At 39.7% G+C, this 27361-nt stretch overlaps 2 protein-coding genes across 7 annotated transcripts in view; both read left to right on the top strand.

Moving 5' to 3' along the window:
* The window catches only part of MAMDC2 (MAM domain containing 2), a 100832-nt gene extending 97095 nt beyond the window's left edge, over positions 1–3737 (top strand). Inside the window, exons 13-14 of the mRNA XM_073345169.1 lie at positions 2372–2456; positions 2786–3737. Of these exons, the coding sequence (XP_073201270.1) occupies positions 2372–2456; positions 2786–2850 (150 nt within the window). The 3' untranslated portion in view covers positions 2851–3737. The remainder of the gene's footprint in view (positions 1–2371; positions 2457–2785) is intronic.
* Positions 3738–7977: 4240 nt separating this feature from the next.
* SMC5 (structural maintenance of chromosomes 5) overlaps positions 7978–27361 on the top strand; it is a 74894-nt gene continuing 55510 nt past the window's right edge. For 2 of the 6 annotated variants that reach the window (XR_012159078.2, XM_073345164.1), the window contains exons 1-6: positions 8074–8330; positions 10438–10579; positions 12669–12721; positions 22875–23037; positions 24219–24353; positions 25849–25989. Coding sequence is in view for 5 of the 6 variants with exons in the window: in XM_073345164.1 (XP_073201265.1) it covers positions 8164–8330; positions 10438–10579; positions 12669–12721; positions 22875–23037; positions 24219–24353; positions 25849–25989 (801 nt within the window). In the remaining variant the exon portion in view is untranslated. Of the gene's footprint in view, positions 8051–8073; positions 8331–8986; positions 9004–10437; positions 10580–12668; positions 12722–19445; positions 19556–22874; positions 23038–24218; positions 24354–25848; positions 25990–27361 lie in introns of those variants that run through there. The other 4 variants (XM_073345165.2, XM_073345166.1, XM_073345168.1 and 1 more) reach the window with 4 other exon arrangements.

The following is a 27361-nucleotide window of genomic DNA, read 5'->3' as shown; positions in this document are numbered from 1 at the left end:
ATGTGAACATCTCAATTTATATTACTGATCATGTCCATTTTTGTATATATTAATTTAAATGATATTGTTCCACCCTTTCTTGCTAGTGGTCTTAGCTCTGTCTTCTAGATCTCATTTTTATCTCAAGCTCATAAATGTTTGAGCTGAGGTTGTAACTGCCAATGAGGGGCCAAGTCCTGAGAGGTTCCATCTGCCCTAAACTCCAGGTTAATTTCAGTGGAATTTGAGGACCCTCAGCACCTCACGGGACTGGACCCTAATAATGTTCATTCTTGATAGATCTAGATTTTCTGAACTGCACGTTTTCCATTGCAGGCATATTTGCATGCCTTTTTTGAAGCCAAGATTACCACGATTGCCAATGTAATTACATTAATTGATTGTGCAAGTCTAACTGGTCATTTGCTTATGCAGTTACATTGCATATGCAAGTGAGCCATGCAAGTGTGTGCATAATTATGAAAGTCTGGGCCCCACTGACATTAAATTTAGAGATGTATTTGAACCAAACCCCAATTCTGAATATCCAGATATGAAGGTTAGAAATGCACTGATGCAAGTTATAACAGGAAATGAACCAGGTGGAAGATGATGTAATACCCAAGGTTGTGATACTTGGAATATTTTACTATGAATTACTATTAAATCTAATTGTATGTTGGCTTACAAAAGACGATAACAAAAATGACTTAGACCCTTATTGACCCAAATACTTTGATTGCATAGATACGCACATAAAAATCTTACGGGAGGAAAGTCTTTCAGTCCCTTTTTAATATATCTGTACATCTTTGCTTGTATTTCTTCTCCACAACTGGTTTTACATTTCTCTTTCAATGTCACTATAGATCAATAAACTCTCAATTCATTGAAATTTGGAATCATTAATGATGCATCTCTCTTGGTTAAGATGCACATTCTACTGGTCTCAGAGCACATCCCATAGTTGCCAATTTCATCTGTCCGACCATTGGTCATCTATTTTGTGACCTCACCTGGCAATGCATCTTAAGATTCAGTTATTCCATACTCCTTAACCAACGGCCTTATTAGAGGGACCTCTAAAATTATGTAACTTGGGTGAAAAATAGACCATCCTATCACTCTCTCTAACTATTCAGGACCTCCTGGCTTTCACCAGAATTGCTGCATCTTGGCCCTTGTGTAAATGAAACAAACAGATGCACACACACAACCAAACAAAATATGCCCATCTTGTATTCCTTCACAATGTTTAATTCAATTTGTAAACTATCCAGAATAGAGACAATTGCTTTTTATCAGGGAGAATGCATACTTCTGCTGACAAGAATTCTCTGTTGATAGGCTGCTTAGAAGAATTTGGCTACCGAAGGGTATCAGAGCTTATATTTGGTTTATTAAAAAAGTTCCTCATACACTTAGAATTTAATCATCAAATAATTTTTTATTTGTTATCAAAAACATTTGTAACAATGCACAAATGCATCCTTTTGCTGTGTTTCCTCTTGTGGCTGTGCCTCAGTGATTCTGCAGTGAAATCTTGGCCCTGTTGAAGTCAATGGGAGCTTTGCAATTGACCTCAACGAGGCCAGGATTTTAACTCTGGTGTGTACAATAAGAACCTGTGTCTGGTCCTATTAAAGTCAGTGGTAAAATTTCTAATATCTATTGGCACAAGAGTGGCCCCAAAATGCATTAACCATTAATAGAAAACATATACTGATAGGTTCATTTTGTCTTAAATGTCTAGAGATTAATTAGAAAAAAATTGCTTTTTATTAAGAGCTAAATTCAACTGCAGGAGTAAGAGGAACAACTTGCTGATTTATCACAAAATTATGCCCTCATAACTTACCCGGGTGATAAGGACGACACTCAGGCAATGAAAAAACAACAGAAACATTACATCACGAAAACTAACTGATTATTTGTCAGGTTTCAGAGTAACAGCCGTGTTAGTCTGTATTTGCAAAAAGAAAAGGAGTACTTGTGGCACCTTAGAGACTAACCAATTTATTTGAGCATGAGCTTTCGTGAGCTACAGCTCACTTCAGCTCATGCTCAAATAAATTGGTTAGTCTCTAAGGTGCCACAAGTACTCCTTTTCTTTTTGATTATTTGTCAGTCATCCTTAGGACAAAACAGTTCCATACCAAATTCTGAGATTTGATTGGCCTTTTCTGGGTGTCCCATGCATCCCAGTTCTCGGACTAATTAGAATGAAGTCTATTAAAATATGCTAATTACTGAGTATATATATTTTTTCTTAGAATAGCATTGGGGTTGCATTATATCTTAAAATAGCCTGCATCAGGGTTTTGCATTTTTAAAAAGGTGTACTTTTTTCTAGATGTGATATTTATGAAAACCATATGGGTTGTTTTTACAGATTATTGTTGAAGCAGTTCGTGGAGTGTCAATAAGAAGTGACATTGCTATAGATGATATTCTGTTCCAGGCTGGACCCTGTATAGGTAAATTTTATACTTGCTTATAATTTTCTAAGACACCTAGGTACTATAGGTAGTGATTTTAGTGAGTCAGTGCTATTTTTCCTGAGACAGCATTGAATCAATCCCACAGTAGTGTGGTATTAAGGACCACCGTACTGCTGGATGGGCCATTTTTTGGAAGAGATGTAAAACCAGAGTCCTGATAGCTTGTGGTAAGTAAAGATCCCATGGCACATGGATGTAAGCCCAGTCTCTTGGTCAAAGTCCAACATGGTAATTCAATTCTGTGTACGTAAAAATGATAAAGAAATATGAAAACAGTTAATAGTCTTCCCTCTTTTCTGTTCTAGAAATGGGAGAAATTACTCAGCATTCATCCGGGGATTATGATGACTTAAATGAAATTGAGTATTAAATAAGTTCTGTTGAAATGAATGAAGCACTATGTAAGTTATATGTGAGAAACTGCACAATTCCCTCCCTTTTTTGTATAAAACGATAAATACTGGAGTATTTTGAATATGTCACCGATGTATAGGAAGAACTCAGCGCACTCTTGTCTTTGGCCTTTGTAACAAAGTTACTGACTCAGGGCTTCTTAGACTGTTCTTATTGTATTTTTTCTCTTTTGCATGTGATATTAGATATTATATAAAGGCTTCCCATTTTGCACAGATCAAGCAATAAAATACTAATGCTTTTTGGTAAATCTTTTTTGTCACATAGGTAAAGAGAAGAAGGTAAAAAGGGCACAATTAAAATTTGATATTGTGTTATCTTAAATCTGCATTCAATGAATGTTTTGTGTTGGGTAGAAATTGGGTTTTGTTTTTATTTCAAGACTTATAAATATTTTGAAATACGTAAATAATATTGCATATTAATAATATCCTGCACATTGAATGCAATTATTCATGATGACAAATCTCTCTGGGAAAATGTAGTCTTTTAATGGTTATACTTCTAATGTTCCATATGAATGGATTTTTCACTATTCTTTGCCAGATTAATTACTATAATGAATCTATTTGCCATCAATGTGCATAACAAAAGGACTTCCATCAATGTTCCAGTGTGATTCAGTGCAAGTTAATACTATATTAAAATACACTGCTATTGATTTGTATGCAATAGAAGAAGAACACTTTGTTTGGACTGCAGGCCTCCTTTTTTAAATGTTAGTTTCTACACTCACACTTTTTATAGACTTTACCCAAGAAATGTTTTGCATTTATCTTAAAAAGAAACTAAATTCACATAATCTGTTAACTCTTAAGACATAATATGTGTGTTTGTATTACAAGATGGTTGTTTTAAAATTACCAAACTATCTAATAAAATGTAATTTTGAATGTCTTATTTTATTGCTCCACTTCAAACACCATGTTCTCCAGTTATTGCCATGATATGCAAACAAGGTTAGAATTTTCAGAAAAAATTATGAGCTGGATCCTCCAGTACATTTGCACTGCAGGAGCCCAGAGCAGCCCAAAAGCCAACGTAACCAGCTACAGGAGGATTCTGTATGTAGACACTGTAACAGTTCCTATGCCAGTCCCCATTCTGGCTGCTGAAACAGGGTATGTGGCCCAGGAAACAGGAGTGGCCAATGCTCCCTTGTACACCCGTGATCCCCAGCTGCTATAATGATCCCTTGGGACTGCTGGTACCTGGTGCATACTGGAGCAGACTTCAGGCTGCTCTAATTTGCATCTAGAGTCCAATCCACTGCCCCTACCTCCACAAGCTGCACTGAACATTCCTTGGCCACAGCTGAAGATCTGGACCTCTATCAGTAAGTCTACACTGCAAAAAAGACTTGCGGCAGTGAGTCTCATAGCCTGGGTCATCTGTCTCAGGCTCATGGGGCTCACACTATGAGGCTAAAAATTGCAGTATAGATGTTTGGGCTTGGGGTGGTGCCTGGACCCTGAAACCTGGTGATAGGGGTGGGTCTCAGAGCCTGGGCTCCAGCCCGACCCCAAAAGTCATCTGTGCTGCTATTTTTACCCTATAGTGCAAGACTGAGTCAGTTTACTCAGGCTGTTAGACTCGCTGCTGCAGGGTTTTTATTTTTGCTGTGTAGATTTACCTTATGCCTCCAATCAGCTGAGTTTTTGGTGTGTTTTTCTTTTTTTTAACATTGGAGGCACAATCAAAGGATTTGATTTTGTTCAGTATATACATTAAACAACTATCTTAAGATATATTAATTAACCAATACTTCCTGTGGTTTTCAACCTGGAGTCCACAGACTATGTCTAAGGGGTCCACAAAATGTTGTTTTTACCATAGAACAGGGGGTGGTCTGCAGACTGTCTTAAGATTTCCAAAGGGGTCCACAGCTCCATTTAAAATTGTTTAGGGGTCCAAAAAAGACACCGCCACTAGACAGCGGAATGAAAGGGAGAAGAGAAAAGGTGGCTTTAAGACACTTTGTGCCTCCTGAATTCACAGCCTCAGGGCAGCACATGACCCCTTGATGCCCATGGTCAATTAAGAATAGAGGTAGCATGCACAGTGCTCCCCCAACTGGCAAGTCTCTATGCTGAGATAGGGGAGGGAGACTGCACAGACTGATGGAATGACTATGCTAAGTAGGAAACCCTCTGCATCAGGGGAATATCCTGGACCTGGAGACCAGTTTCATCTATTATATGGCCCCTTGCATCACTGGAGCATAAGTGGATCACAGCAAAGCAAAGAATTGAAGCTGATACCTAAGCTATATGACATGTCATATAAATCAGCCATCTAAAAATCTCTTCAGATGTCTTTAAAAATAAATCCTCATGCAACTGCTATGAGCCCAGTTCTGTGGACTATTCCAGTATAGGTATGTAAACAGAGCCTTCAAAAGCAACTACAGGATCCCAAACACTCAGTGGTTTATATTTGGTTGTTCTGGAAACAAATTATATTGCAGTAAAACTGGCATTGTCCTGAGAGCACGACAGACCTTTCCATTGTCCCTTTGTTGTTTGTAATATTGTCCTCTTTATTTTGTATGTATATGTTCTATCAGCTCCTCTTTTTGCATATTTTTATTACTTAAGAGGGACAAATTCTTATCAGTTACACTGGTGTAAATCCAGTTGATATCAAATTTAATACAGTTATTTTGGGTTTACACTAGTGTAAATGAGACAAGATTCTGGCCCAGTATTAGATTAATCTTTGTTTAACATAAAGGCTCACCACTCTGTTACTTCAGTTTTACTTTCATGTAACTTCTTAATCTAGTTGCCCCACTCTTTATGGCTGGAGCTATATTGACAACTGAGAGTGTCAGCTCAGCTGTAAGGAAAGGGAGTTGCAGAAACCCTAATGCCATTGGTGGAAGTCCTGCCAGTTCCAACAGTGATGGTGGAATACCCACCCATCCCTAAAATGAATCTGTTGAGGGCCCTCCTCAAAAAGAAGGAAAAGGATGTTGAATAACCAATGACTTTTAGGAACAATCCCTGTGACTAATGTTCCATACAATCCAGCAGCTTCCATTTTGAAGGCTATCTCTGCCCCTGCTCCCTAGTTGATTGCAAATAACTAAAACAAGCATATTCCTGAAGGACTTGTTTGTTAATTATTGTATATCACATATGCCTTTAAAATTCTTTCTCTATGGAAGAACTACTTGATTATGCTGCCATCTTGTGGAAAAGACAATAACACCACCCTCAGTTTGAAATCACCTTAGTATGTTTTTTTGTAACAGCAATAGTTTTTATGCTTCCCAATTTCAAATATCAGGGAGGGGATAGAGGAGTGAATTGAAAATGGCACTTTGAGACATATTAAAAATGTAAATGCATCTGGTGTCAAACAATACTAAGATACCAGCAGCTAGCTTGTCTCCATGCCAGGAACTCTTCATCTGACTAACCGTAAACCATCTGAGCCCTGCTCCTAGCTTCTCTCCTACCCCTTGCTTCTCAGAATATAAAATCACCTTCCCTCCTGAAGGGCCTCTTACTGGCACATGGTATGATAGGACTGTTTTAATGAAATTAATAGGACTGAATCAAGTATTACCTCTCCCCTTGTGGGTCCAGGACTAGCTGCTTCAAGAAGCAGTCATTTATGGTGTCTAGAAACTTTATTTCAACATCCTGTCCTGAGGTGACATGTACCCAGTCAATATGGGGATAGTTAAAAATCTCCCATTATTACTGTTTTCTTATAGACTCTAATCTCCCAGAGCATGTTATAATCACTATCTTGGTCAGATGGTCGGTAATATGTTCCTACTGCTATACTCATTATTCAAGAATGGAATTTATATCCATAGAGATTTTAGATTTTTACTATATTTGACTCTCTTTCATATATAGTGCCACTTCCCCACTGGTGCAACCTACTGTATCGTTCTATCAGGGGAGGGATAACTCAGTGGCTTGAGTATTAGCCTGCTAAACCCAGGGTTGGGAGTTCAATCCCTAAGGGGGCCATTTAGGGATCTGGGACAAAAATGGGAGCTTGGTCCTGCTTTGAGAGGGGGTTGGACTAGATGACCTCCTGAGGTCCCTTCCAACCCTGTGATTCTATACTGTGGTATTACTGTACCCCATAGATTATCAGAAGTTCACTAAATTGCTGTGATTTCATTTATATCAATAGTCTCACTTAATAGTACCAGACAGTCCAGTTCACCCATCATAGTATTTAGAAGTCTAGCATTTTTATACAACACTTATAAAATTGTCCACAGGTGTCAGGGCCGTGCCTGTACCTGGCCACCTCCACCAAAGCAGCGTTGGAGAAGTGGTGCAGCAGCCTCCTGGTGCCTGTCCTGGCACGTTGCACAGCAGTGAAGGCTGCTGCCATTGTTAGTCTCTAAGGAGCCACAACTCCTCCTTTTCTTTTTGTGGATACAGACAAACATGGCTGCTACTCTGAAACCACTTTGAAACAGAAACCCAGGGGCGGGGCCTGGTCTGGGCCGTTTCAGGCATGCCCCTGCCTGCAGGCAGCTGGTGGGGTGAACAATTCCCGCCCTGCCCCTGCCCCAAAGGCTGAGCCCTGCTTCGCGCATGGGGCAATCAGCCCAGCCAGGGAAAACAGAGACCTCCGCCCACCCCGAACCAGAGAGCAGCAGCCCGCAAAATGGGGGGAGGGGCTCAAGAGAACTCCCCCTCCCACCGCGCCATGCTCAGCCAGTCACGGGGAAGGGGGGCGCCCGCTTGCCGCGCTGCACGCTGGGCAATGTAGTCTTTGATGGCTGCACAGCAGGCGGCGAGCTGCAGGCAGTTTCCTCGTCAGGTGGGGGACAACCCTCCATCATTCCGGCGTATGCAAATGAGGCGCGGCTTCTACGCGGAGACAGGGGTTCAAGCCCGGACGCTATTATACCGCCCTCCTCCGATCGCCATATAAAACCCTATCAGAATGCCCGCCACATCCAACGTCACCCCCCCCCCCCCCCCCGGACAGAAATGTACCACGTGACCGAGCAGGCTGGCCGGCTTGTGGGACGGCTCCTCCTCTCCCTGTCGCGCGAACGGACCCTGCGTACTAAACTGAAAGTAACGAATTGACCCCACCCCTCCATCTCTCAACCAGTGAGATTTCGCGTGAGGCCCGGTGTTCCATTAGCCAATGGACTCTGCCTCTCCCCGGTCCGTCCCAGTCTACCAATGGGACTAGGGCGCGCGGTGTCGGGCTCGTTTTCATCTTAACGGCGCGCGACAAGAGTTTCAGGTGGTGGGCGGTGCTTCAGCTGGGCGCAAAGATGGCGGCCCCGGGCAAACGGAAACTCGGGGCCGCCACTGCCGGCAGCGGCGCCGGGTGGCGGAAGCGAGGCTCGGGGGCTGCCGGGCCGGAGGGAAGCGGCCGTGGGCAGCTGCAGTCGCCCTTCGTGGAGGGCTCCATAGTCAGGGTCACTATGGAGAATTTCCTGTGAGTGCGGCGCCCCCTGCTGCTGGGGCGAGGGGAGGCGCCGGGCGAGAGCGACCTGGCTGGTGGGGGCTGAGGCTCGTGCTGGGGGGCCGCCGGCTGGGCCGCGGGGAGGCGGGCGTTTGGCACTCGGCCAAGGGCCCAGCTCCGGGAGTCAGGAGATCACGCCGGGCACCGCTCGGCCCGGCCTGGGTCGCAAACGTGACCATGGGCGGTGGAGGCGCCGTCCTGCCCCTGCTGTCACGTGCGTAGTGGGAGGGAGCCCGGCTGCGGTGTGGGAACGCGGGGGCCTCTTCCCCCCCCCCCCCCCCCAGCCGTGTGGGCGGAGCTCGCTGGCCGGTGCGGCTTGTGCTGACCCGGGTGCTCGGGCTGCTGCGGCCGGCCTAGTTCTGCGCACTAGCGGCTTCAGGAGACTAGAGTGGCCCTGTGTCGGCCGCCTTGTAAAACGGGCAGCGTGTGTCCCTGGTTATACCTTCAGTGTTGGACAGCGCCTGGCCGGCATTCACAGACGGCTTGGGCTAGGCGCCGGGTACTGGCTAGCTTCCCACGCGCTTCGTGTTCCACATCTCCAGAAAAAAAACTGCTCTAGCTTTATGGCTGGGGACAGAAACCTTAAAACGGTAAATGTAAGGACAGCGCTGTCGTCTTCCTGATTGGGAAACAACTGCTTTTGGAGGTGTGAACTGCCCTATGGATCACAATAGGTTAACACTGACACCTAAAGTATGGCAGTTTAAGCCTCAGCATGAAGTAGTCAACTGCTTGATCATTTAAAGAAGAAACATTTAGGTTATGTGTCTGCTGCACAGCCTGTCTCCCACTCATCTTCGGGTGCCAAAAGCCCCAGCAACCAAATCTTTAGGCAAGGTCTGCTTTACAGACCACTATCAGTATAACTGTTGCTTAGTGGTGTAGATTTTTCACACCCCTGAGTGATGAACTTATACCGATCTAACCCCCTGTGTAGACAGTGCTGTGTTGACGGGAGGGCTTCTCTCACCAACATAGCTGCTGCCTCTCCAGGAGGTGGACAAACTGCACCAACAGGAGATGGTCTTCGAAGACATAGTAGTGTCTTCAGTGAAGTGCAACAGTGGCGCAGCTGTACTGCTATACATGAAGACAAGCTGTTACTTATATCCCTGAGCTCTTCTAAGTGCGGCTATGTGTTGTCAGTAAAATCTCTTTTGCATTTGGAAAATTGAAAACGAATGGACAATAGAAGATACTGAATTTAATGTAAAAATAAATGACACAGGAGGTACATTACTGACTGTACTAATTTTATTAATTATTTGTAGTGCATTAGCGCTTAGGAACTCCAGTAATAGATCATTACTTCACTATGCTAGGCACTGTTCAAACATATAACAAAACCATTGCCCCTACCCCAAAGAGCTCTTTAATATTAGTTTTAATTAAAATTCTCAGATTTTGTAACTATATTAATTTATCATAGAAATTTCAGATTGGACTGGAAATTTCAGTCTACTGACAGTCAGGAACTATGCTGCAGATCTTAGATCTGGCTTGCTGTGATATCACACAGGCCGTTGGTGCTGGTTATGCCTTCTAAGATCTGCAACTACAGGAGACAGCCCTCTGCCTACATGAGTCAAATCTGACAGACTTAGAAACAATCAACTGAACAAAAAGTGTTTAAATCAGCCTTGCAAAATTCAACTTATCCATTTTCTCTAAAAGACTAACTTTTTGGGGGTAAAAATATTAAGGATGAAATCTTGGCTCCATTGATGTCAAGAGGGGCTATGCAGTTGATTCAGTGGAGCCAGGATTTTACCCTAAGCTTTTCATTCTCTGCAGTCATCGTGGTAAAGGATAGATATGTGCTGCAGCTGGTATATTTTCATTACACTGTGTTAAATGATATGGGATTAGGGTTTTTTTGGCATGTGTTGAGTTTTTCTAGAAAACAGTGTTTTAAATATGATAAACCAATACTTCTAACAATACCGCAGATAAGATTGAAGTCTTTTCAAAATAATGTCAGAATGGCGCTGAGGCAAATATGCTTGTTTTGCATGAAATTGTGATTGATTTTTCTGGTCCATATCACTGTCTATTAGCCTCAAATGATGGTTTCTTTTAGAACATACGATAATTGTGAAGTGTCTCCAGGACCCCATTTGAACATGATAGTAGGAGCCAATGGAACAGGAAAGTCAAGCATTGTGTGCGCCATCTGTCTGGGATTGGCAGGAAAACCTTCTTTCATAGGGCGTGCAGACAAGGTGAGTGCAAATTTTTGAGATTTCATTTCATTTCATTTAATAATTTAGGGCCCAGTCCAACAGGAATAACCATAATCCTGGTGCTTTGTAAACGGCAGGTGGATAATAACATCTCAGCAGGTCAATCTGCTGCAGAAACAAAATCTCTCTGAATTGTCCAGCTCTGCTGTAAATCTACAAAGAGATCTGCAGCTGTAATGTTGGTCTTCTGCTTATCAACCTAACTGAGCTCTTGTGTTCAGTCTGGAAGCACTTGATTCATGTTGGGACCTCTTAAAATTTTGTAGCTAACACAACCTAATTGGATAAATTGAAGCATGTAGGAATAGTGGTAATTCTTATATTTTCTAACTTTGTAGTGTTTCACTTTTAAATCTTTTTTCATCAGAACTTCCAAAATGCATGGAATCTGTGAAAGTCTGAGGTGCTTATCTGTTGATAATTGATATCAAAGGGCTTTGTGTTAGAGAGCAAGTTAGATGATTTTGGGGCACATAATGCTTTTGGGTAAGAGCCTTATAGAGGGTTGAAGTGTGTTATTGACAGCATTATTAGCAATGTGTACACTCTTACTCCAGAATAAGAGTGCCTCGTTCCTGTTATCTTAATACATTTTAGATGTATGTAAGCAGGAACAAATCACTCTTATTCCTGAGTAAGAATGTCAACATAAGGGGTTAATTGGGAACAACGCCCAAGTGCAGAGAATCCTTAAATGTAGTTCTTTGGGTAGGCTCTGCACATCCTGTTCATATGTTGCAGTGACATTGCAGCCCTGATAGTGCTTGTTGGAGCATTTTACTGCTACAAGAAGGTTCCACCATCAGCGCTGCACGATCAGCGTATTCCATGAATATGTAGAGTCCATCTTTAAAAACTCTGTTTACAGGTGAATAAAATTTCATTTTTTTTCTTTAATACACTACACTTTTATAAAGGAGAAGTGTGTTTATGGTATGTTGAAAGTGGACCTTTTGCATAGGCAGTAGGATTTTCTAGTCTACTTATTTGTTGGTTTGACTTTTTTATATGTGTTTTTGCAAATTAAGAGGGTATATATATTTAAAGTTGGTTTAGTGCCGATGGATTATACAGCTGTCAGGCTGAATCCCTTTAATTGTTCCAGACTTCATAGAATCATAGAATATCAGGGTTGGAAGGGACCCCAGAAGGTCATCTAGTCCAACCCCCTGCTCAAAGCAGGACCAATTCCCAGTTAAATCATCCCAGCCAGGGCTTTGTCAAGCCTGACCTTAAAAACCTCTAAGGAAGGAGATTCTACCACCTCCCTAGGTAACGCATTCCAGTGTTTCACCACCCTCTTAGTGAAAAAGTTTTTCCTAATATCCAATCTAAACCTCCCCCACTGCAACTTGAGACCATTACTCCTCGTTCTGTCATCTGCTACCATTGAGAACAGTCTAGAGCCATCCTCTTTGGAACCCCCTTTCAGGTAGTTGAAAGCAGCTATCAAATCCCCCCTCATTCTTCTCTTCTGCAGGCTAAACAATCCCAGCTCCCAGCTCCCTCAGCCTCTCCTCATAACTCATAACTTCTAAATGACTTTTTCCTCCCCATGCCCAAGGGGTTCAATTTTTTGTAAAAATAGATGGGCTTTGGGCCAAATCAGCATACTCATCTTTTAATCACATTCATTTGTATTTTCTAGCAGTAGGCAATATGACTTTGTCTGAAATTCCTTCTTCTGTGTAACTTGATTCAAGGACCAGTCTAATATAGGGCATCAGTCTTGGAGCAGATCATGAAGGACAAAAAAGAGCCATACTCTCCCTTTCCCCCGTAGAAGAAATTGAAGCTTTGGGGAGGGAAGGAGGGAGGGAGAAGTTTTGTATAAAATTCTAATTTCCTCGTAACAGGATTTCTTTAGTTATTGCCCAGGCATAGTCTTTATTGTAACTACATGTGAGGGAATTGTATGCATGGCAGCATTGTAAATTGGTACTAGTTATTCACATACCTATACATTAAATCTAAATTGTCTTAAGTCTGATTTTTAAATATATTTTTAATAGATACCTTTTGTGTTTAATAATCTAAAATACTGGTTCCTGTAACTTTTGCTCTGCAGGTTGGTCTATATGTAAAGCGAGGGTGCTCTAAAGGCTTGGTTGAAATTGAACTGTAAGTACTAAAACCATTTTTGCTGAGTTTATCTTGTGTTCCTGTTTTAATAAACAGATTTGTAAAAAGTTTTGTAGACAGCATCTATTGAGGCACTGGTGATTTGTGGTGTGTAAAGAGTACTTTATTGAAGCACAAGCTTACTATAATAAATTTTAAAGTGTCAGGTAACTGGTTTGTAAGAAATGATCCATTAGCTAGCTAACAATTTGTCATTTTCTGCTGCAGCTTGCCTAATCTTTAAGGGAGGCTCCCGGCATGCAGAAAAAGAAAGAAAAGTCGTATATAGAAAGCAAGTGTTTTGACTTAATCGTGTTAGATTTTGGTGTATTTAATGTTAAGTGATGCAAATACTGTTTTATGTAAACACTTATAACCATTAATATAACATGTAATTATATCCAAATTGTTCTATATTTAATAAAAATAAAATTAAAACTCTTCAGGAACCTTTTTCCAATCTTGCATTGCAACGTAACTTTGCATAGTACTTGTTGGGTTCTTGCCCCAAAGAACTTAGACTGCATCAAACAAACAGAAAAGACAACAGGCAGAAGAATAGGGAGGAAGGAGAGGCAGCGTAAAATAATAAAAGGTAGCATAACATTTCCTGTAGACTAAAAGGAACCAAACAGTTGGCCTCAAACCTGTATGGGGCGGTTGAACAAAGACTGACCCATTCAGAAGAGACTTCTTTGAAACCAAGCACAGGAGGTGATATTAGAAGCTGATTAACTAGTAAACTTGTTGCTTGGGTAGGAAAGAGATGCCATGGTGATAGCTGATTACCAGTGAGGAGGGGGAAAAAACTGAAGGAGGTTATCCTGGATCTTGAGGAAACAGTGAACCTTGGTAGACAAATTGGTTCTAGGACCAGGAGTAACTGACCTGCCAACATCTGCATATCTTGGTGATGGGTGGGCATCTGGTTGCAGAGTTGGAGAATATTCAAGGAATACATAGACGAGAGAGAGAAAGAAACTGAATATGATAGCTCTCCAGCTTCTGATAATACAAAATATTGTAAACAGAGGCAGAAAGTGGTAAGGAAAGAACAAGGAATAATAGCACCATATCAAAACTAATCAAGGTAGATCCTAGTACAAGAAGGTAAAGAAAGGCAGAGGAAAGTGGTACAATCGGGACATGCATATATACAGTGAAAGCGGACTCAAGAAATTTTGTGGTTAGTCACAAAGTAGACTGCAAACACTGCATTACTGATGGGATAAATTAATAGATCTTGGAAGAATAAACCTCACTTAGTCTATTCTCAGCATAGTTATGTTTGTTTGAACAAGGTATGTAGATGCTATATGTGATAAAAATAGCCTGTCAAATGGCTTAACTGTAATAAAATCTCAGGGACAGATAGTACTGCCCTTCCTAAAGCAAGTTTTTTACATAGACTTCTTTTACTGAGAAATCTCATATTACAAAAATTTGTGCTGAAAATGACAAGTTTAGAGTCTCAGTAACATCCTTACTGTGAGAACAATTCAATCAAATGCAAAATTTGATGAGCAAATAGCCCTTGTATGATAATTGAAACCAACTCTGCCATCCCATACATTGAACTTTCACAAGTTAAAAAAGCTGAAGAGCTTTGAGTAGGCTATACTCCTCCATCAGGGTTTGAAGTCATTGGGAATTGTGCTGCAAAGTTACTTTTCATGCTTTTGAAAATACTACCCTAAATATGGTGCCTAAACATTTAGCAGCCTAACTTAACGTCCTCTTTTTGAAAAACTTGGCCAGTATATATTTATTTTTAATCACTTAAAAATGAAACTATACTTACACGTTTTATTTTGGAAGTAAGATTTTTGTTACTAAGAAATAGTTTGTAATAAAAATGTTAACTTCTGCTGCAAACACTTGTTTACGTGCTTTACTTGAAGTCATACATTATCTAAAAGCTTATGTCTACTTTAAGGTATGATGTGGAGCTGTCAAGTAGTGCTGTTACCATAGAAATGGGGTAAACAGTGACACCATCAACATGTTAAAATTACCACTGTGAAATATTTGTATTCTTTTCTGTTAGTTTAATGACTCTGTGTATTTCAGGACATAAAATTGGATTTCTTTGACTTCACAGCCTTACAACAACCATTTAAAGGGTAAAAAAGTCTAATAAAAAATTTGTACAGCATGCTCCTGGCCTCAGATGCTAGAGTCAAGCCATATAAAGCATGGCTGAATTTCTTGCCAGCAAGTATTTGATCTTCATTGCAAGCTACATGTAAATCAGAATCAACAAGGTCTAGCAATCGTGAGTCTCCTCAGAATTTCCCAATACATGCAATAAAGCGGTACAGGGTGTGAAAACCACCCAGGTGAATCACATTGGTACCAAGTTCATTTGGGAAGGTCCATTTCACTTGCTGAGGAACAACATAGATAGTCTGAATCCATTTCTGAACAGCATGCTGTTGTCCTAGACCTGCTGACATTTCTTTACATTTCAGCATTGTAGTATAGACTGTGGCCATGGCAGTGGGTTTGGCATCCACAGTAGTACGTTAAGTCAACCACATCAATCATGTCTGCTGCTTGCCTATAAATGTGGCATATTTTGCTCTTTGGAGGTAGAATTAGTGCATGGGTACCTGCCATGTAGTTGCTTTTCTTTGGTGCAAGCTTGTGGTTGAAACCAGTCCAAAATACAATCACCTGAATGTGAACAGTATCACCCATTGCTATATGCGGTGTTGTTGTAGCCATGTTTGTCCCAGGATATTAGAGAGACAAAGTAGGTGAGGTAATAACTTTTATTGGACCAACTTCTGTTGGTGAGAGAGACAAACTTTTGAGCTTTCACAGAGATCTTCTTCAGGCCTGGGAAACTAACTCCAAGTGTCACTGCTAAATGCAAGATTTGAACAGATTGTTAAACATAAGTAGTTAACGCATATTTCAAGGGACCATTAGTTAGTTGGTTTAGTTTCCCAGACCTGAAGAAGAGCTATGTGTAAGCTCAAAAGTTTGTCTCCATCACCAACAGAAGTTGCTCCAATAAAATATATTACCTCACCCACCTTGTGTCTCTAACAATATCATTGTCATTTGGTATTGGTAGGACATCAGGAGGTGGTAGTCTTAAAAAACCCCAGGAGAGATCAGCTAGTGTTCATTTGTAGGTAATAAGTTTTTCTCAAATACTTTTTCATGGGTAGTCTGTTCTGGAGGTGTTCTAGGTTTTTCAAATACTTTCTCTGGGCAATCAGAATTTCTTATGCAATATGAAGCAAGTGTCTTTTCTTTCCCATGGTTCACTGGTATTTCTTGTGATGCTGGACTGTCTGCAGACTGTTCTTGAAATACCATGGAGCCATGGGAAAGAAAAGACACTTGCTTCATATTGGAGTAGAAGGCCTTTTTTCCATCAGTGGTCTGTACATTTTTGTCTATGGGTATATCCAGGGCTGGCTCTAGGTTTTTTTGTTGCCCCAAGCAAAAAATTTTCCACCCCCGGCTCCGAGAGCGCAACTGCCCAAGCGTGCGCGCAAAAAAAAAGTCACTGGAATGCCTCCCCTGGAATTGTGCCGCCCCCAGCACATGCTTGCTTTGTTGGTGCCTAGAGCTGGTCCTGGGTATATCTACATTGCAATAAAACACTTGCAGCTGGCCTGGGTCAGCTGACTTGGGCTTGTGGGGCTTGGGCTCAGGTTGGAGGATTATACTGCAACTTTATGGATGCTTGGGCTGGAGCCCAGACTCTGAGACCGTCCCCTGTCATAGGGTCTGAGAGCCCAGACTCCAGCCCAAGCCCAAATGTCTACACTGCAATTTTATAACACTGCAGCCTGAGCCCTGTGAGTCCAAATCAACTGACCTGGGCCAGCCAAGGGTGTTTTTTTTGCAGTGTAGACATACCCTATATTATTATCTCCTTAATGGATGAGAATTCCAGCAGCATCAAGTGGTACAACTCCATTTGGAAAGAACACACCTCCTGGAGTTTTTCTACTTCAGTTTTTGGAGCACTAGTGATGGACCACCTCAGCTCATCATGGACTCTGCATCAGTTATGAAGCTGTAGTATGTCAATAAATTGGAAGACCCAAATTCATGGTGAGATAATTTTGGAACTGTTAAATATATGCACTCTGCAATTGAGAAGCATCTTCTTTGAATGTCTTCTGAAAGAAGATATTCATTGCTGGCTGAATTATATATCTCCATCAACCAAAGGACAAACTCCTGTATCAATTGGGGCACAAAAGTAGCTGACCTCGGTAAATGACAATCACCTGGCTTTGGATAATATTCTGAGGCTTTCATTTCAGCTATTTCAGACCAAAGGATTGAAGCACCATTATGCAAAATCACTTGTACGTTTGAAAGCAGTTCATCAGGCTTACTCTCCAAAAGAACATCCCTAAAATCTTTGGAAGACTTGAGTTCCTGCTTCAGATTACTAGCAGCTTGAATAGTATCAGCTAATGTTACTGTGCTCCACAGAGCAATGGTAGACTTGCCTTGTCCATACTATGCATGGAATGAAATTGCAGAACCATAGTGTTTTTCTGATTTTTTTCCCTGTCATTTGCTACTGGAATGGTTGCAGTTTCTACATCTGAATGAAGCAGAGCTTCATATCTTTTTAGCAGCTTGGACAAGAGAAGAGCCTTCTGGTACATAAGATCATTGTCTATCTCTTCAATCAGGTGAAGAAATGCAGTGTCGGAAGGTGAATATTGTTGCAGTGTAACTGGATGGTTTTGCTTTGATTCGTTTCCTTCAGATAGGAAGCAAGGCATGTTGAGTGCTAAACTGCATCGTTAGCAATTAAGTCTTCCACAGATGTTCTGCACAATGTGTCGTCATCTCCTCCTTGAAATGCTGCCTCCATTAGATTTGTTGCTCTCTTGTCTGTCTTGTGTGTGTTTTCTCAAGCAAACAATGCAACAGGACCAATCGCTGCAGGACGTGCTTGCTGTGGTGGCAATAGAAGCAGGTGAACATGATGCTCTCTGATCAGATTCAGTCTTTTTTTCTTCCATTGGTTCAACATAACTCTGACATGCCAAATTCAACTTGCTTGCATATTTCTGAAAACAGCCCCTGTGACAGCATTCGTGGCACGTCATCCAAATTAGAAAACTCATCCGGTAGCCACCACTACAGTTAATCTTTCCTGGATTCTGCTGCCAAAATCACAGAATTCTGTCCAGCACTGGTACCTCCTGACAGTTTTTTGCGTTCTTTTGTTTTTCTTGACAAATAAGACATTTTTCAAAGTTTGTGAAGTCTCTTTCTCTTTGATGGAAGCTTAAAGGGGCTTATACTGCCATGTCTTCATATACTGTAACTTTCCTAGAGAGATAAAATTCCCAAAATATATTGTTAACATTACCACTACCACCATTTTTCATTTTGTACAAGTATAGACTTGTGCTAAATTAGATAGGAATTAATGCTAAATGTTAGTATCAAAATTACCATTTTTATTTAGTGGTCACTTTGACTGAAGCCTTGTATGAAATTGTGTATTGTCATCTGTAACAGTAATACTGACCTGTGTATAAGTGTCACTGAATTAAAAAGCTAGTTTATAGAATTTCAAAGGCTAATGGTACATGCAAAGGCGATTACAAATTAAAACCTCCCATCGGGCAGACTAGGTGCTACATTGTATGTACTAAAACTTACAATGGAGAAGCATTAAATTAGAAATTCATTTAGGTTTATATCTGCCCGCTATCTGGTACAAACTATGGGCATGCAATCATCAGCGTGAGATTGATATGGTCAGCAAATTTTAATTGAAAGTATAGAAAATATTATTACTTGTGATATATATTTTGACAATTAAGAATATGCAATGTGAAAACATTTCATGTTATATTGCAGAATGTTGATTTTTTGCCATATTTAAACAGCTTCATTGGAGGGCAACTTCATCGGCCCATGCAAAACCAGTAAAAATCTCTGTACACTTTTCTTTAGTATCTTTGATCAATAAACACCACATTAAGGTGTCGCATTTGAACTAAAACTGTCGTCCTAGTCATGTTGCAGTGTTTCTGGAACTGTGCAAAAAAAAATTAACACTTTTTCGTAATTCTGGGAACCACTGTTTCATCTCACCTGTAGACCTACAGCACTACTTGGCAGCTCCACATTATACCTCATCTAAACGTATGTAAAATAAGCTTCCAAATGATATAGGTATGTGTAGGGTGGGTGCATTTAACTCCAAAAAATATGGCCTTTTTTGTAGAATTGCTACTTACCTATAAATCAATTATTTAAAAAAAAATCAGATTTATTTAAATCGGATTTTTTTCATAATTTTCCTCAATCATTTTATCTAAATTAAAACTATCTTAAGATACATTAGAGCTCAGAGATATCTCATCATGGAATAGGAATTATTAATTCTATAGTATGAGACAGTATATTCATGTAATGTTTAAAAAGTTTCGTAAACGAGTTCCAATAGTTCATGGATTAGGGACCCAAACTTATGGGGTTCAAGGGGCTTCCGTGTAGATTATTTAGGTTAATCTTTCTATTTATCCAGTGGGACTCAGTGCTCAGTCTAGAAGATACCATCAGAGATGCTTAGTTTTGCAGTTCTCAAACTGTGGATTTGTGTCTCCAGAGGTAACATGCTTGTTAACAGCAAAAATGTTTTCAAATAAATAAATACTATATAGAGGTGAGAAATAACAGACCTCAACTCTATTATCCCTCTGCAAATTTGTGTACACAGAGACAATCCCTTACCTCTCTCTAAAGTGCGAAGTTTCAAAAAGTTCAATGAATAGAAGATTGTTGGGGGTGGAATAGATCTGGACAAGGAGAAGAAGTCTGAAGATAAATGTGAGACGCGAGGAACGTACCCTTGTTTTGTTAAAATATTATATGTTTGCTGTTGAACTAAAAAATCCAGAATACTTAATGTTGTTGTTTTAGTTAAATATAACAATTTAAATGTCCGTCTGTTGGTGATCTCCTCCTAATGATTTCATAAATATCTGTTTCAATTACCTTTGGTAAATGAAATAACCAAACAATCATTCATTTTCTGATATAGTTGTAAAACTAATTTGAAAAGTTTTCAAAGTAAATCGCTGTTTAAAAATGCATAGTGTATACCTTCTAAAAATGAAACCTACCTCTATCTGAGTTGTGAAGAACATGTATTAAGGTTATAACAACCAACAAGAATGCACTTTTATGTAGAAATCCATGATTAAATCGAGTCTTTCTGACTAGTGATTTAAATCAAATCCACCCTGAGTAAAGTGCTATTTTATGAATGAGGAGAGAAAGGGACAGGCTAATGGCATACCACAATTACAGCACAAAGTGAAATGAGAGAGAGGATGAATAGGATCACTGGAGTCTGGAATAGTATCTTATGTAGATATCCAGTTTACTCTGTGAAAGTCGTACATTTCTGTAATTTTTTTGATTTTAACAGAAGTGTAGGAAAACATCTAGCTAAGATCAAATGTAGAGAACCAGGCACCAGGTTAAATGGTGCAAACGGGGTTTGAGACATTTCAGACACCTACTATTCAGAGGATTATCCAATAGCCAATGGCTAATATAAAATATAGATATGGGGATGAACCAGCAAAGAACTAGTGAGAATCTGTCTCTTTCCCTCCTTCCCCTCTTCTGTAAATGGAGAGGGTGCTGTTCCCAGAAATTGATGGTGGAACTCCATCTTTCACATCTGTCTGTGGCTAGGAGTTTCTGATCAATTGGAATTCCCTCACTTTCTCCATGCTACATTTCTTACCTTCCTTCACCCAGAGCTTCTTGGCTGTTGTGAGGGCATAGTGGAGGGAGTGAAGACTAGCTCTTCAGTTTCTTTGAATCCTCTCTTCCACCGTACCCTGATCCCAAATAGCTATTATGCTTGCTCCTAATGTTCCCAAGTAGCAGAGTGACCGTGATTCTTGACAATTTCTTACTCTCCTCCAGGGATCTTAATAGTAATTTCTGAATCATTGACAAATTTGGTCATTCTGTTTAGCAAAGTTGTGAGCAGCAGCAGAATACTAATGTTTGTGGACTTGTGAAGACAACTTTCTGAATGTTAACTAGGGAAATGATCAGCTTTAATGGCTAAATCCTTCAAAATAACTTAAATTCTGCAGAAATGGGATACTTAGACCACCTCTGTGGCCAAGGATAACCTTTTGCTTCATGGAGGGGAGAAGATTTTCAAAACATATAATGAAGGGGTAGTCTTGGACACACACTGACTATACTGCCAAAGTCAAAGGATGCCTGCAAGCCATAAAGAGATCCCCTTAATGCTTTTCCAGGCTCAATTTTTCAAAACTTGTTTAGTTCCCATTTAGCACCTAAATGAAGTGGCTGATAGAGTTCTCAAATGCTCACCACCCATGGAGGAACATTTCTGAAAATATGACAACACTCAGGGCTAAGCCTGTTAGGAAACCTGACCAGTTCATTTAGATGCCTAAATGGGAGTCTCACTCTTTTGAAATCCTGATCCCAGTTGTGGGTGCTGAGCACATCTAAAAATCTAGCTCGAAATCTTTTGAATTTTCCACTTTCTCATAGAAAAGATCAACCTAATAAAGATACTACCTGTCTTACAAATTAACTATATTGCAGCATATAACCTTTCATGAATCTCAGCATAGTATTTAAAGACGTTGTTTCGATAAGAAGCGGGACAGAGGACAGACCTTGCATGAGCCCTGTCAATACAGTGATCAAGATAAGATGGGATTTGGCTCCCAAATACAAAGCTATATCTTTGGAGGGTCAAAGTGAGACAGTCTGGGGCGTTTGGTGCTGCAATGCGTCTCCAGGTCACGCTTTTCTCTGGGAAGTAGTAAGGCAGGTCAAAGGAGATAAATTAAGTAACCCAATCATATCTCACTTGAAGTATGGAGAGGGTCTTATGGTCTGTAGAGACCTTTAGTTGCAGAAGTCCAAATTTAATTCAGTACTTTGTTTAATAGGGAAGTTTTCAGATGAAAGATTAGAGAGGAAGTGATCAAATATGGGACTATTTACTGATGGGACGCCTAATACCTCTTAGAATTTCAAATGTGTACCCCTCTGTGCCAGCTTGGGTGAATTTGACTCTAGGATCATAACTAAAATCAAGATTATGATGTATACAGTGGTGAAGTATTCTTGACTGGGACTAATGGAATATCATTAATGACATGGTAGGAATTTATAAGGAAAGGCATAGGGTTCACAAAAAAGGTATTCACATCCGTATCCCACTTACATGTTAGTGCTGCTTTCCATGCAGCCCTTCATGCTTGGAACCCCATCTTCTCTTTCAAGATCTGCTCCTTTTAAGTCCCTGCTTAAAATACAGTTTTTCCAAAAGGCCTTATAAGCCCAATTATCACCTTTTAAAGAAGTGTTAACTGAAAAGATACTAGAAAAATAAACTAAACCAAACTAATGGCAATTTCAAGACCACATGCTGACTTCACTGCTTATTTGCTTGCTGATACATCTCATCCCCCATGTTTTGCTAATTAGATGGTAAGCATTTCAGTACAGGGATTTTGTTTGCATATTTATTCGTAAGGTATCTGGTATACTGTATTTTTAGTGTTATAAACAGAAAATAAAGAAATATTTGTTAGTTTAGTGGTATAATGTTTTTGTTTTCCTCAGGAATGAGTACAATACAAATGGAATATAGGCATCTAAATCTGTACTGTGCGGTAACAGACATTTCAGATGTTTTAAACTATAGCTATGTGTGTGTTTTAAAAATTTATTTGCACAATTACTTGAAAACTTGTTAAATGTTGCTACTGTTCACACTTGTAACAGTTTTTGAAACAGTTACATGGATACATTCACATGAGTACTATATTTACATGAATAATCTCATTGGCGTCAGTTGAGTGAAGATTTTTCAGGAACTAATGGGTCTAGTCATATGAGCAAGGAGTATTTTTGTGAGTAATGGCTTGTATGATTAACTCGTTACCAATCTAATAGCTAGTAATTTTTAACACTTTAAACCTGTTATTCACTTGCTAGTGATTAGTCATTATCATCAGAAATTGTGGGGCTTTTTTATTTAAAGCAACAAGATGTGTTACCAGTGCAGTCTGTGTGTATATTTCCAAAGTTGCTAAAAGTGTAAACGCTTAACATCTTTTTTTCTATTAATCAGGTTTAAGACTCCTGACAATCTCATTATCACACGTGAGATTCATGTAGCAAACAATGCATCTGTGTGGTTTGTCAATAAAAAGCCCTCAACCCTGAAAATAGTAGAGGAGCAAATTGCAGCCTTAAATATCCAAGTGGCCAATCTGTGCCAGTTTCTTCCTCAGGTAGGAGAGACAATAACAGATAAAAATTGAGTACTGCTTTTTTTTGGTGGGGGAGAGGGAAGGAAGGAGAAGGGGATTGTGACTTTTAAAATTCGGCCTTTTAGTAGGGCGACTAGAGGTAGCTCTTTGGAAGGCCAAAAAGGGTTTAAAAAAAACCAAACCCCAATTTTAACCATTTTTGTGTGTGCGGGTGTGAATGGCATGCATAATGTTTTAAGGCTAGCTAATTTTGTCAAATTAGGTAATCTTCCATAAAAAAGGAAGCATGTGTTGGAGATGGCATGGTCCAATGGATAGGGATCAAGTTTAGGAGGCTGGAGGCCTGCACTAGGCTTGTTATGTGATCTTGGGCAAATTACTTTTTTCCCCTGTACCTTATTGAATTGGGGATCATGGTATTTGCCGTAGTTTGGAAAGTGCCTTGCGTCTATGGATGAAAAATAATCGAAACTATTAAGTATCTTTAAATATAGAAGATACATTCTCCGAACAAAGCCAGGAGGAACCTGGGTATGTTTGGGAAAAGAAAAGTAGCAGAGAGCTCCATCATGTAGGTAGTTGGCTTCCTAGTATGTCTGAACTTGAGAACAGACGCATTTAATTAGACACTCTCTAGACTAGGGGTAAAAAGTGTCATTTTAAAACATGTTGGCCGACATATTTTAATCAGGTGGTGGTTAAACTACGTTTATTAATGAGGTCGCAATTTTTTTTTTTTAAATCAGTTTTTCACTACTCGACCTTAGCGGGAAAATGACGTTAAAACAAATTCTGGGAATGTGGCAGAGTGAAATTTTGAGCACTTAGGTTTTCCAGGGTGTTTGTTTTTGTTTGGAGAAGTGTTCAGTGATCACCAGAAAGCCCTGGACAATATTTGATAGCAATTAGATTGTTCAGCCAGGAGAACTATGACTATATCATATGTTAACTACTTGTCAGGATACTGTGGGCATTTTGAAGGATTTTGGATAACAGAGTTACAGGGCTGGCTGTAATATATAACTGAGGTGCACATTTAATAATAATTTTATGCACTAACTTCCAAAGCTGTCTGACATGTAACTGTATGTTGTATGTGCATATTAGCTTGAGATAGGCCAATATATTGCAATAAAATAATACTTTGTTGCTATAACATAACAGACCTGCAGCATCGTTGGTTTTTGGTTTCTGCTTTGCAGGACAAAGTTGGGGAATTTGCAAAACTGTCCAAGACAGAGCTTCTTGAAGCCACAGAGAAATCAGTTGGCCCGCCAGAAATGTACCAATTCCACTGTGAACTAAAAAACTTCAGAGAGCGAGAGAGAGAACTTGAGGTAAGTACCTACATAGTAGAGGGACAGTGGTAGGAGGGATTTTCATAGACCTTCCAGTTTATTTTTGTTTTTAACTATGATCAATAATAGGTAGATGTCAGGTAATTTTTGTACAATATGATGCTTTTACAAGAGTAATTGTTTGTTTCTGACATTATGCTCACTTGTACAATGGCATAATAAGGAGGTATTCATATTTAAAAGTTGGGCTTCTGGCCAGGGAAGATTGTGTCAATATTGAGTTAACTGGCCAAGCTTGCGAAGGCCTTAAACTCAGTTCAGTGGCATTTGTCTTCTGTATGTAATACAATAATGTTTGAATGCCACATCCAATTATTTCCAAAATTTCAGGGAATGTTCTAGGCATAAGTGTCCAGAACATTATTGATATGGGGGGAAATCTGAAAACTCCAAGGGGAAAATTGGGCGCACATGAAGCCTCTCCCATCTCATTAGTACAGCCACAGCTTCAATCACTTTTATGCCATTGTCTGTAGATCAAACAACTAATTAATGACACCCATTAATGCTTAACAGCATAACAATACCCTATCTCATCTCTGCCTATCCTCCAAATAAAGTTTAGTACGTTGACATTTATCTTCCAGTTATAAAGAATAATAATGGTGAGAGGAATGGGGCTGAATGGGGGCATGCACACAGTTCCTAACTTAAGGGGTAGAATATTATATGACAAACAGTGACATTGACTAGGCACTATGGCGATACCAAGCTAATAATAAAATTTCACTTTGTTTGCCATATAGTATCTGTTAATCTAATTAAACAAGATAGATAAAGGAATTATAAAGAGGTGCAAAACTAACAGTTATAAAATCTCTTCTTAACTGAACTAAATATCTCTACTTTCACTACTAATTAGAATTCATTCAAGAAAGAGCAAACTGTGTAATGTAGTAATGAAAAATAGTTCCTCGCCCTCTCCTGTTGACCACTAGAGAATAATTTGTTTGATCAGAAAATGTTTTTTGGTTTTTTTTTTTTTTTTAAAGATTAGTTGTGTTTGAATTACTCTTGTTACTTGTTGTTGTAGCCATGTTGATCCCAGGATATTAGAGAAACAAGGTGGGTGAGGTAATATCTTCTATTGGACCAGATTTTGGTGGTGAAAGAGAGACGCTTTCGAGTTTGTAGTCTCAAAAGCATGTTTCTTTCAACAGAACTTGGTTCAATAAAAGATATTGGTTCATCCATCTTGCATCTCATTACCTGTATCAAACTTGAGTTTCCATGGCACAATTATGTGGGAAAAGTTGTCCTGCGCCTTCCAGTGCTGTTGGCTATAACTAGGTTTGACTCTTCCTTTTTTGAAGAATGAAATTTAGTTGCAATTAGAACACAACTAAACTGTTCTAAAAGTCTGTCTAATCCTTAATTTCTGCTCAGTTGACATACTTTTCATAATTTCTGCATACCACTTTGTATTTACTTATTTTAATAGAGTAAAGTAAATGTAAAATATATTTTCTGACAGAATTCATTGCAAGAGAAAACTAATTTCTTGGAGAAAATGAAGCAAAGAAATGAACGGTATAAGCAAGATGTGGAGAGATACTATGAACGCAAGCGTCATCTAGATTTAATAGAGATGCTTGAGAGAAAAAGACCATGGGTGGTAAGTTTTCCCCCAGTTTTTCTGAAAAACTGTTATAAATCTGCCATATTTTTAAAAAGAGAGAGTTACTATGCAGTGAAATAATTTTTTCCAACCCAGAATAGCCTGAGCACTACCAACATTATAGAAAGTGTATAATTGTCCTGAAACATTGTGTTCTACCCCTGGCATAACTTAGCTTTTGCCTAGTTGCACCTATTGCTTCAAGCAATGGCTTTGCCTTCCTTTTAAAGCATGAAGTACTAGTGACTCCCTCTGCTAGACCAATCATTCAGTATTGTATTATTGGGTGGTGGTATTTCCAAGCAGCTGATCACCTTGTGCCCTACAGCATAATGAATGATCGGTCTTTTTGTTGCTTCAGAAGTAAGCCTTGCAGTGAGTTTCACAAATAGTTTTGTCATACAAGCACCTAGCACTGGAGATAAGTGCTTTAAAGAAATCAAAATAAATAAGAGACTTGCTGGGTTAAAGGTAAATCATTTTGGCTTACTTAATAACCATCCTCTTAGGTCCACAAGAGTCTGAATTATTTTGAATTACGAAATGTAATATTTCAAAACGGACTCAGATTTGGAGAATCAAAGGATCATTTAAGCTGGGGTTGTTTAGTATTTTGAGGCATTTGTCATTATTATATTTACTCTGCTTTCATGCCATCGATTAAAGTTTCCTTCATGGGCTTGCTTAATGAAGTATATGTGGCAAGTTTTTGGATCTCATTCACACTGACTGAAATTCACAGAGGGTGCAGAAAGCCTGGCACTCTATAGTAGGTTAGCCATGTAGTGGCACTGCATGTGGGGAGTTGGAGGTGTAGCAACCACACAGAAGCTCCCTGTACATTAAGGAAGAGGCCTCCATGCCAGCCATTGATCGGTAGACTTGAGGAGGGGCAACAGAATTCATAATTATGTGACTCAGGTGCCCCTAACCCACAGTACAAATGGTATGAAGGGACCGCTACTGGGGGACAAGGGCTATAGCCTTCCAACCTGGCAGCGGAGGATGGACTTTGCCCTTTTCTTTTATGTGGGTGAAGTGAATTTCTCCTCTAGTGGTAGGGGATACTTCTTACTCCTTAACTGAGTTATCTAAACAGGACAGCTACAGGCGGTGCACAGTTAATCAGGAAAGATCATTGACATCACTGTCATTGGGGCAGTACTTTGAAGGCTAATCAGTAGTGACTAAGGGGAAAACTAATTAATGTTTGTCATAACACAAATATTTCTGAATTGACTCTTATATTTGGAAACAAATGGTTCTTTGAGTAATGCCTTTGTAGATTCACACAGCTGAGACACACCTGCACACTTAAATTTTCCCAAGAACTCTGTAGAAATCATTGATCACACTTTTGCCATCCTGA

This window comes from Lepidochelys kempii, chromosome 5 (assembly GCF_965140285.1).
Source record: "Lepidochelys kempii isolate rLepKem1 chromosome 5, rLepKem1.hap1, whole genome shotgun sequence".
NCBI lineage: Eukaryota > Metazoa > Chordata > Testudines > Cheloniidae > Lepidochelys > Lepidochelys kempii.
Note: the sequence above shows the minus strand (reverse complement) of the source record. Positions and strands in the feature narration are given on the sequence as shown.